Here is a 12221-nt window from a genome sequence, read left to right on the forward strand (position 1 = left end):
ATGGAGCTGATGTTCCAGTTCCTAGTGCAACAAACGGCCTAGCGTGTGCGCGCGCGTGTGTGGTCTTTCAAAAGTAACCTCTGGGACGGCCACGCTGGGCAGGATGAGAGCGGGGAGGAGGAGCCGCGGGGGACCGGGAAAGTCCTGTTTGGGAATTGATAGAGCCCTGCAGACGGGCGGGCCCAGGGTCCACCGGGTAGGAAACGTCTGAAACCAAGCTCCGCATTCACGGACTAATCTGTACATCGCAAAGCAGCCGTGAAGGGAAAGGAACCGAAGGGCTGTGGGGCCGCTGGCCTCTGGCGAGCGCCCTCGGACCAACCTATGTGGAACCCACAGGGAGTTTTTTTTTAATTCCCAGCTAACAGCTGGTTTCTTCTTACCGCTGGTGCACATGTGAAAAGTTCGGGAACTCAAAGCTAACCACCTACTTGTCCCCCAGTAACTGCCAAGAGACGCAAGAAACGCAGACACAATGGGTTTAAGAGGTGAAAGCTTTTCATTTGGGCAGGCAAGACATGGAAAGAGAAAACCATGCGTCTCTGGGAACCCCTCGTCTTCCAAACGAGGACGTCCCCATTCCCCGCCAGAAGCGTTTTCCGCGCTGGGAAGCCGAGTTGCGCGCCGGGATCCTCCTTCCCAAGTCGCACGGCCGTTGCAGGACTTCAGACCGGAGTTCCCAACTGCCCCTAACCCCCACCGGGTCTTTCCAAGACGCTGCTAGGAGCCGGTTATGTTACTGAGCGACCTGCCGCTCGCCTGTTTCTTCTACAAGTTCTCCGGCTGGATTTCAGCAGTAAGATAAAAGGTGCCCGGCCTCTGCGACCTTCGGTCTTCTCCTCAGGCCTCGTGGGGCAGTTCGGTCAGGATTTGCGCGCCCCGCGACGTGATGAGAACAGTGTGCTCAAACTGTGCCGACCTGAAACGCAGGGCAGCGGTCAGCAAGCGCGCCAGCGCCGGCGGGGCGGCGAACTCCAGCTCGCCAGCGCCGTCGGACAAAGCTGCCCTTTCCCCCAGCGATCTAAAAGCAATCGGGCAGAAAGCACACACCTTCGGTTGTCCAGGGAGACCACCGTCCATGCATCCTCCAGGACTTTAAAATCAGGGGACCCCTCGGTTATGATAGGCTCTGAAAGAGGTAAAATATTTACTGCGATGATCTAATCAAATTCTTGTCAAACACTGTTCCGGCTGATTATCAAAAAAAAAGTAAAAATTCTCCCCCGCCCCCCTCCAAGTGTTTTCCCCATAGGTTCACGGTGTCATCTCGCAAGGGCTGATAACTGGTGTTGCTTACATGGTGTACTGCAAACTAAACAGTAGGAAGAGGAAACACTACGGCGTTCAAAAATGCATGAAGTTGCTTAGTTCGTAATTTTTTAGAGAAAAAAGGGCATTTTAATCAAGACTTAATTAGGACCCCGTGGTTAATAACCACCCAAACACCAGTCCCTCCTATAAATACCATTGAGTTTTTTTAAATATTTGAATTTTTAAAACATACTCAAAATGTTCATTAATCAGCAAATAACAATTTTCTTATTTCACTCTAATTGCTTCTCCATTAAGTTCCACAGACAGAAATATGATGCCTTTGGGGTCTTAGGTGATTGGAATTTGGTGGTGACACCAATCACATGACCAGTCAGGAATGAGCCACAAGAGAGTACCATGCTACTTGCTGACAGGGAGCAAGGGACATAATCGCCTTTAGTTACCGGGTGTTAATGGAAAAAACAAAACAAAACAAAAAACCAAACACCATATTATGCTGGTAACAGAATTAGTGGTTGGATGGCTGCCCTCTACTAAATGTGTCAGTAAGTATCTGATTTAGGAATATAGAGCTTGAGGATATTACTTAATCAGATTTACTATGCATCTGAATTATTTCATTAAGCCGATTGGCTTTATTAGTCCTTCATGGGACTGCCTGGCCTAGGCCAGCGCTGCTCCAGCCCAGGGAGTCACCACTGTCTGGAGAGGAGCTTGGGCACTGACCTATGGTGAATGCCATTCCCTCCTCCATGAGTAGGTTGCTGTCATTCGCTGCAAAACACAAAATACGGGGTAGGGGAGGGGGGATGGGAAATGGAAAGAAGGACAGAGAGAAACAGAATTAGAGGGGTTAGGTTGCTCAAAAAACGTGGTCATTTTTTTCTCATAGGGTAGAAAGATGGAGCTTTCTAGAATTCCCCTGAGAAAGGTACACCAAGGTTCAGCAGGGGCAGCCTGGGTGTTTTGGACACCTGTCCAACTCTCCCCCCTCCACTTCCTTCCTGCAAGGTTTCTGGCTTTCCTGGGTCTTAGGTCTTGCCCCCTCTCCAGGTCATCTTGGGGAACCGATGCCAAGAAAGGCATCCACCTAAGGTGAGTTGGAGTAGGAGGCAAGAACAGGGGGACTTCAAATAATGCCAAGTGTTGGTGCTGGGTGAGGGGCACACCTGAGAGGCCCTTCGGCAACCCCACCAGGACTTCTAAGCTGCCTCCGTGGGGTTCTCTGGCACAAAGGGTGTTCTGAGCTGCTGAACCTCTGGGGATTCTTCAGGGGATAGGTTTCTGGAAGTTCCTCCAGGGATTGCTCCCACCCCAAGCACACAGGTAAAGGCCCCAGGACCAACTTTCCTTTGATCCCTGTCCAGATGTACACCTCCCCTGAGGCACTCTATAGTATTGTTTCCTACCCTAATCCAAATCCCTCCACCCCTTTGGCCCACCCTTGCCTTCTCACTGTAGGCTGCATACCCAGACAGTGAAAAACAGGAGATTCTGGGGAAGGAAACATAAGGTTGGGTATAATCTAGAAATCACTAAAGAGTACATGCTGCTAAATACATCAGCTGTCAGTGCTGTGTAGGATGTAATGAAGTTTAACCACAACAGTCAGTGGTTAGAGAAGGGGGTAGAAAAAGGAAAACTAAAAACAGTTATATGTGCATGCTGCTGGGACGTCTATTGGTAGCATTTTGTTTTCAGGAACTTTTGCTAGATAAATATACCTTGTGCCTTCCAGCTATCACCTTTCTGGAGAAGAGGAAAAGCAAAAATAACATAAAATCTTATTTTGGTATTGAAACTGCTGGGTTCTAATACAGTAACATAGTAATATTATGCTGGTTACAATTCACCTCCCCTCCCCTGCCCACCCCACCCCCAACACATACAAAAGGATGATAATATGGATTCTAAGTTAGAGGAGCTTCAGGAGCAATATAGCCTTACCCTGATTCCATTCAATAAAGAGCTCCCAAATTAACTCTCTTACCATGATGCCAAATTTCTGGATGTCCATGAAAGTAAGATCCTATCCCATGTCCCACAAAATGTGGACAGACTTGCAAACCATTCTGATGAGTTATGTGGCTTTAAAAGTGACCAAAACAAAATATTAATAAATTAGGTAAGTTTTTAATGCATACTTAGATAAAACAAAATCACTTTAAAATATTCCCTGAAAAAGAGAAAATCAGTTATATATAGAGTCAGATAATAACATTAATATGTTTTCATTATTCTGGAATGATTTAAATTTTTGCCATTGCAGGTAACAACTCCTTTTAGATAAATGAAGAGAAAAGACACATACTTTACACAGTAATTTGCTTCATCTACCTTAGTACAGCATTCAAACAAGGCTACTTTTAGGCAACAAATGAATATGCATGTACACATATATAGATCAATATACATAACCAGGATACATGTGCATATAATGCAGGTTACAAAAAACTTGGTTTGTATGGAGTTTCACAAGAAGACTGTGCAAATTACAACTGATTTGGGAATCAAGCAGAAAAAAAATTACAATCTAGAAATATGACTTCCTACTTCTATAGTTCCCTTATTATGGTCTACTCTACTACATTGCACATTTAGACACAGATAACCTCACACAAAAGGTCAAATATGCTTTGTCAATGTTCTTGAAACACTCCAAAACTTTGTGATCATTTGGGGTTTCCATTGAAGACTTATACCAACAACAAATTCATAAAGAATGTTTTTTAATCACTGTGATGCTAAGAGAAGCTAATATTGTGATTCTCAATTCTTAATGCTTCATTAGTTCTTTCTATGTACACATGTTCTGGGTTCCATGTATTTCATATAAATGAAATCTGGCATATAGAACCCAACCCTAAAATTTTCACCTACAAGACTAGGAAGTTGGTTTTGAAATCAGGTGAACATGTTTATTTCTGGGAGCACCAGAAAGATAAGAACATATGTACCATTATCAATTTACATTTTCATGTGGATGAGAGGCACAGAACCTTTAACCCTAACCATAGCAATGGATTGAGACTTACTGGAGTACTATTCAAATTCTTAACAAAACCAAAGTTCTTAGACCCAACTAGAGTTTCCAGCACACCCTAGGTTTAACATGAACTCAGAGGTATTTACCCAGCATCTCTATGAGCATTTATGTCAATATACTTCTATCTAAACATTGTTATCCTTTATCTCCAGACCAGCAAGATATCTTCACTTAGACCATTATGTTGCTATAAACAGCAGATGCGCAGCCTCTCATTCAGATTTAATTTTCAAGTAACTAATAGTGCAGAAATAGGTAAACTATGCATGTATTGAGGACAGGAATGATAAGCCAACATTTTTATGTCTAAAATGGTACTTTCTTTTTATTTCTGCGTGTCTTTGCATTTGGGGAAGGAGGTAAACACTTCTCCTATTTGTATCACACAATATCTGAATAGAAACTGAGGGTGGAGAGTAGATAGATGGTGGAAGAGAGATTATTAAATAATAATGATCTAGATTTTTTTACATGAACAGGTTCTACCTAAACCTGTAAATTATGTTACTTCAGTCCTTATAAGCCTTGATGATTCTAAAAGCATTCACTATAAAACATTCTAATTTCCTTTCTTTAAAAAAAAGAACTAGGTGTTTTTTGTTTTTTAAGCCTCTAACTGATTGGCAGGCATCACAGCTACATCTTAAATGTGCATTACAATGGCAATCTTCATTTTAATTTCTGATGAGAGGAGAGGAAGAAAGCCCACTCTGAAAGAACATTCTGGGTCTCTCCCCACATCATACCTCCCATCCCTCTTCATAAAAGAAACTGTGCAATTACAAGGTGGTTAAAGGTAAAGTGCATTTTCCTACAATTTACTGTCTAGATCCTGCTGAAACTTATGGTTACAGGGGTATCACTGAATGCATGTGTCATGGATGCAAGGTCAGAGGATTTCACAGCCAGGTACAAACAAGAAAAGAACAGGACGAATTTCCCTCAGTTCCTTGGTTGAATACCTAGATCGATGACTGAATCCCAGGAATGTATACACTTCTGTCTGCTTCTCAGGATATTTTCCTTTTGAATTGACAGTTAGCTTTTTAACACACACTAGCTGAAACCAGATGGGATAAAATCTCATTAATATTCCTAATTATACCCCTTTTACTATTTTGGAAAATACAGGAAGCACAGGGTTATTTACCTGATCCTAGGGTTTGAATCTAACTTCATAGAGACAATGTAACTGACTTGTAGTAGCAAATTCCACTTTAATATTAAGCAAGTACTGATAATCTTAATTGTGGTACAGGAAGATGGAGCATGCTTACTTCTTTTGACTGGTATGCTGGGGGAAGATGAAATGGCTGGGCAGACAGGGGAACCCAAGAAATGCTATAGTTGCTCCCCAATCCCAGCCATCACAGGACCATGACCTGTTTGTGAACACAGGGTCTTCTTGCCCTGGACATTTCACCAATAAAATCTGCCTTCTCTTTGCTGAAATCTATTGAAAAGAACTGTCTTGGTTGGTAGTAGCTCTTTTCTGATTTTCTTCTATCCTCTAAGACTTTAAGACACTTACCCATAGGCCTGAGCTCATTTATGATTGGAAGCCCTTGACATGGACTATTTGGGGAGGGTAAGAGGGGAGAGGAAGAAGCAGCTGTGTCAAAGTAGTTTATGAACTTACTTTTAAATTACACTACTGCATTATTACAGTTCATGTTTCAGTTATATAGTTGAAAGAGAAATCTGTCTTAAGGAATTTCATCTTGTGACCATTTTCTTCAGTTTAATTCTCTTTGTTGAGACAGTTTTCATTAATTGAAGTTTTGAAAAATTAAAATTCTTAATACATTTCAACTACATTTTATGACTAAGAATACATTCCCCAAGAGGGCAGAGGAGTACTATATTTAAGGACCTACTCTTCTAAAGGAATAAAATGCACATGGAAATAATTTTTTTATTGACTATATTCCTCATGCTGTACTTTTCATTCCTATGGCTTATTTATATTATAACTGGAGGTTTGTACCTCTTAATATCCTTCACCTATTTTACCCATCCTCCCATTTTATATGACTCCTATAAACAGCACTAATCTCCAAATGGTAACATCTCTAATTAAAGGACCTCAAGTGGCACCTGATTTTTCTCAGTTATGGAATTTTACTTTAATCTTTCCAGATTTTTATTTTAAGCGGTAGTCTTTGAATAAAGGAATGCATAAATACAAGAATTCCCTCTAATGATAAGGAATATTTAAGGATAATTAGTAATATTTTTGAAAGTCAACAACTGTTTTCCAAAAGAGTGGTATATTTTTGGTTTCATATTGGATCACAAAATTACTGTATTTTTCTTACAATCATGCTGAAGTTTTGAGGTTTTCTGTTTCCAAAAAGCAGACATTATGGATTGAAATAAAAGATAATTTATTGCAGTGCTTACTTTCATGTGCAGAGAGAAGCGGTGTAATTGTAATTTACAGTAGCTGTCAAGAAAAATCCATCACAGATGACATTAAAATGACTTATTTTGCCTGAACCACTTATTGTTTAAATGTGCATAATCTAATAGAAAGAGATTATATTTTAAAATCTGCTTTATAGTCTTCTAAATTAATATCAAAACACATACTTATGAATTAAACATTAAAAACCATTTATTGATACTTTCATCATGACATTTACAACTATGAGTTTAAATTATTTTTGACTGAACTGTCACATATTTGTGATGCATGCATCTACAGATTCACAATATTCTCGTATGTACAGATCATATCATCTGGAGATAATTACAAAAATACAGATTTGGAAATATTTTAAAGCAAATGGAGGTACAGTGAGAATAACAACACTGTAATCTAAATATCACTACCTATCTCTCATGAAGCAAAAGGGCACATAGAGGTCCCTTTTTGTAAACTATTTTAGTCAGTATTCTTCAGAGATATCATCCTATCCTTTAGGCTTAGAGAATTTCAAAATTTCCTGTAAAGATCGCTAAGTTTTTGGTAACAAAATACTAGTAAGATGCTTGAATGTTCTTTTCATGGTGTATCAGTAGAGGGAGGCTATGCAAAAGATGGTGACTATCTTAAAATAAAAGAGACTGAACTGAAAGATGTTTGTAAACCTTTGGTCTGTAATGATTCCAAGTACTTTTGGCTTACAGGTGGAGACTGCTTGTTTATTTACTCCCTTGAGATTTTGTCTGAATAAGAAAAGGCAAAATAATAGATGTCCGGAAACACTGCCTTAACAAAGCGGAATGAATATTTGTTAGAATCAGGGCCAATTTCCTTGCCTATGGCAAACATAGATGATCTAAATAATGAATTGTATTAGGTTAAAAGTAAAAAGTTCATTCATTGCCTATTATTTTTCACATAGTTTTGTAAGCGCAGTTGTTGGGACCAATCTGGGTTTCAAAGGAGCTTGTACATTCAAATTCATACTCTTCGAAAACTGACCTTTGCATCCAGATAGCTAAAATCCAATGTCACTTTCAATTCTACTCTTCTTTTTTATGTAGCTGGAATTAATGTAGTGAATATGTAATGAGATGCATTATCCTGCATGGAGATTTATCAGATTTTCCAACTGGATGCTGTGCTTTGCTAGGACTAGCCGCAGTTCACCTGCATGTTGGTGTGGCGTGTGGCTCTTTTTTGTAAAGAGTTAAGTCGTACACAAAAAAAGGGAACAAAGGTCAGCACCCAGCCGCCACTTGAATGTGAGATTTTTCTTTTTATTCCCCTTGATGTATACTAGGCTCTGTGTTATTAGTCTTAATGATGGAAAATTGTAGTGTTGATACAAATCTTTTTTTCAAAGTAGTAGGCGGGAGCTCCATTTGTTAGTAAGTTTTTTTGTGACTAAAAGCCACGGACAGTACATTTATGTAGCAGTAAAAGGCCTAGATGCTCTTTCCATAGCAGAGCTAATTATTCCTACTGTGACCTTACTGATCTAGCCTGTTCCTAGTACATCTCATCTGCACGCCTGTTCCTCTGTGTAGATGGTGTCAGAGAATATGAAAAACCCTATAATGAAACCATTTTCATGATGGAGAAAGGCTACTGGAGTTGCACTTGCTACAAAGAGGCTCAATTATATGAGTAATTGTGATAATTTTCTACATTCATAGCCTTCAATGGGGAAAAAAGAATGAGAGCCACAAAGGAAAATTACTTTAACAAGAAAGTATAGAGAGTAAAAATGGAAGAAGAGACAAAAAGGGGAAAAAATAACCAGAAAAAAAGTTTAAAAAATAGATCTGGAGGGAGGAATAGCGAGACAGGGAGAACAACAGAAATGCTCAAAAGCCCATGTGCAGCTGTGTTGCACAATTAAATTGAATTTTTTTTCCTGCAGTTGATGAATGTGACTACTGCAAATGTGCCTCTGTAGTTAGCTATCATTTGTTGTTCCGTGACAGGAAAAGGATAATTACCTCTCAGAGAGAATCAAAGGCTGACATGCCCTTTAGACACAGCCATGAATGCAGAGCTCGAGAGAATGCTTGAATAAGAATCTAGTGTTCTCTGCCCCCTTCTACTGAAGAATAAATTTTGTTAAAATGCAAGAGCACCACCAGTAAATTTGTTGAACCCTAGGTGTTCAAAAATATGAGATACATCTATCGACTCATCCCATTTGCAAAAATAAAACTGCATTTTGAATTCATTTCTATTATATTCATGGACAGTAAGATAGTGAGATATGCATTAAATTTCTTTTCCCAGTAGGGGTCTGATTCAACATTTCCTATGAAAGAACAGAGAGACACTATCCTTTTTTCCCAGGCTAGTTAGCCTATAATTTAAAACTGTCAAAAACACAATTTTGTTCAAAGTCTTCAATAAAAGCTCCTCAGATATAACCCAAAGAGATTTTACTAAAGTTTGATTCAGACACTGTTACAATATTTTTAAAGCCATAAATACATTTAACTGATATTTTACTGCCTTTTTTCTTAAAGTATTTGAAGGCTTACGAAGAAAAAAGGCAGCATCTTTTCAAGGTGACTAAGCCTTCCATCCTTTAGACAAACTGGGAAGTATTCAGTGGTTCACATTAATGAGAACACTACTTTAAAAGGTTCTGATGTGATCATCTTTAACAAAATGCATTACTTTTAAATGAAAACATATTCTGTACGCCCACTTCAAAACATGGGGAAAAAAGATCTAAAAGTAGGTAACAGATTACAAAGAAAAGTCTTGAATTCAGAAAATACATATACACTCAAAAAGCAAGCAGAGAATGTGTGTGGAAAATAAACAATGGTTTTCAGGAAAAATGAACCAGACCAAAAAAAAAAAAAAAAAAAAGACAAATGGCCCCCCTTTCAGACTGTTTGCTAAAACACCGATTGGAGAGGTAAGGCTGGCTTGAGCTAATGCTTTTATCTTTGTTTCATAAGAATATGTTTCACTTCATTCCTTTATAAAATGTAGCTTTTCTCCTGTCTCATTACTGAAGAATGGGGATGTTTATCCCCTTCTTAGGTACCTTCTACCATGTTTGGTATGATTCTGAGTAAAGGAATACTATGGACAAACAAGTCAAGCTAAAACTAAAGCAGTTATATAAATACTGCTAGGGGTTTTTATAAGCTTCTTTGGGAACCCTGGTATAATTCACTTTCTTAAGATCTTTTTTTTTTAAAACCTAAACAGCATTTCAGTTTGGCAGTTCACATACTGATATCTGACTGAAGTGATGGTTCTGAATCATAAAACATGTCATCAACTTTATACCAAGCCACCAATAACCTTTGTACCATTTGCCAACCCTCCCTTTACTTGTCAGTATAAGGCTTACCTGATTGTGTTTCCAATTACAGAGAAGGGAGCCCCTGCTCTGCAAGCTGCAATTGCTTCATCTCTACACCTCCTGGCAACCTCCACTAACTTTTTACCACATTCATCCACATTGCCCACCAAAAATGTTTCAGAGGTGTCTCCATGATAGCCATTGTAATAGACCTAAACACAGGCAGAAAATTTAAAATATGTCCTGGTTTAGAAATTGACTCTCCTAAAGTATACATTACATTCATTTATCTATTTAGTAGATTCATATGTTTCACCCTTCCATAATTACTCTTGTTTACTTACAAAAAAAAAGAAATAGATATACTGAAACCTTATAGTAATTAAAAAGATGAAGCCATGCAATCATTTTGCAAAATTTAAAAGTAAGTGACTAGTACAGCTATTTCAGCATTAGGACTAGCAATTTTATTATAACATTTGATTCCTCATTTTTTTTCTAAGAAGATAAAACTATGTATGCAAAAATTAGTGACCAAAGAAACTGACCTACAATTACCACAATAAGGCTTAGAGGACCCAGAAATATCTAACATAGTGAAAAGTTTCTTCAGTGTTATGAAGATATTTGATCTTTTGTTTATCAGTCCCACATTCAGAAGTGATATATAATGACAAGAAGAAATAAAATAGACATGTCAGTATTATAACAGACAGTAGGAGTCTTTAGTTCCAAGAATTGATGTGGTTCAATATAGGAATGAAATATGTTATAGAAAAATCCTGTCTGGAAATAAAATCTTAATCAAATGTTCCAGATAAACAGTATGTTAACAGAAAACACATACATGGATTTTTAAAGAATTAGAATGTAACAAAGCAGGCTTAAGAATAAAATTAAAGGAAACAATTTTATCAGTCTTCAATGATTCAGAAGGCCCTGTAGGGTCTTGAAAGATACCAGATTCATTATAAAAAGCAATAATTACTAAACACTACAATAAATACAGAAGGCAGAGGAGACTGGTTGAATGTTGATCCTGAGATGTAGCATGGAATTTGCTATTTCGCATAAATTTGTCCTATGTAATTATTTCTCTTTCTCACAAAGTAGAAAGCAGAAAGTATTATAAAAAAGATATTCATTTGAGCTTTCTGTTTTAATACTGATTTAATATCTTAAATCCATATACTATTCTGCATTTAAAAAATACTCTCCTACGTTCTATATGAGAAGCAGTCTTTAGATCTTCAGGAAATTGAAGCACGGACAAGTAACTGTCTAAAGTTAGTGGCAGAACTTTAGAGGTAGATCCAGTTTAATATGATGGATTACTGGCTTCTAATCAAGTGTTTTTCTCTACTACATCAAATAATCTTAGTTACCATGTGGTAGAGCCGTGTTTTATACATTTATTCTCATAAATATACCAATAAAGTACAAGTTTTGACATTATACACAAATATATATCATTTATTAACATGAGTAATTACTTAAAAAATTTGTAACTGAATATTTATTAACTACTATTTAAGTAAAAATGTACTTTTAAAAATAATTATTTGCCTTTTCACATTACGTTTTTGCTAGCTTTCAATATGACTTCTTCAAAGATTCAACATACATAGAAATAATACTACTTTTGAAAGCCTGTGGCAGTTGTCTATAATTACTATTTGTAACCACAAACTATTCTTGTCTTGTACTTCATTTATTTAACAAATATTTATTTACTGAGCAACTACTATCGGCACTGCATTATCTGTTTTTTAACATTCAACTTTCAAGGGGGAAAGAAGTCTAATTTCATGTGATATATATTGTTCCCTGGGTTTAACATCTAGATATAAACAATTACAAAATAAAATGAATATTTTCTGATGTAAGTATAAAATCTGATAATGGAGCCTTCCACTTGATAAAATATTTCATAAATAGAATTTGTTAAGATACTGACCAACATGTTTCCTTGACTCCTTCACATTTCTAGACCCTTGGAAAATATTTCACTTTGGTTTATGAGTTTTACCATTGTGAAATCATTTGAATGTTAAAAATAGAATTGTTTGTTCAAAGTCTTCAAGCAACTTAGAAAAGACATGGAATATTTTCTTTGGACACATTGGAAGCAGTATGGAAGAGTATGTGTATTTCATTCAAAG

General features: G+C 37.6%; 1 protein-coding gene across 6 annotated transcripts in view; it reads right to left on the reverse strand.

The window, feature by feature from the left end:
* Nucleotides 1–480: 480 nt before the first annotated feature.
* Nucleotides 481–12221, reverse strand: part of METAP1D (methionyl aminopeptidase type 1D, mitochondrial) — a 126475-nt gene continuing 114734 nt past the window's right edge. For all 6 annotated transcript variants that reach the window (XM_036879126.2, XM_057503910.1, XM_057503912.1 and 3 more), the window contains 5 exons: nucleotides 10108–10271; nucleotides 3266–3363; nucleotides 2002–2049; nucleotides 1051–1129; nucleotides 481–919 (listed from right to left, as the gene is read on the reverse strand). In XM_036879126.2, coding sequence (XP_036735021.2) covers nucleotides 841–919; nucleotides 1051–1129; nucleotides 2002–2049; nucleotides 3266–3363; nucleotides 10108–10271 — 468 coding nt within the window. In that variant the 3' untranslated portion in view covers nucleotides 481–840. The remainder of the gene's footprint in view (nucleotides 920–1050; nucleotides 1130–2001; nucleotides 2050–3265; nucleotides 3364–10107; nucleotides 10272–12221) is intronic.

This window comes from Manis pentadactyla, chromosome 6 (assembly GCF_030020395.1).
Source record: "Manis pentadactyla isolate mManPen7 chromosome 6, mManPen7.hap1, whole genome shotgun sequence".
NCBI classification, from domain to species: domain Eukaryota; kingdom Metazoa; phylum Chordata; class Mammalia; order Pholidota; family Manidae; genus Manis; species Manis pentadactyla.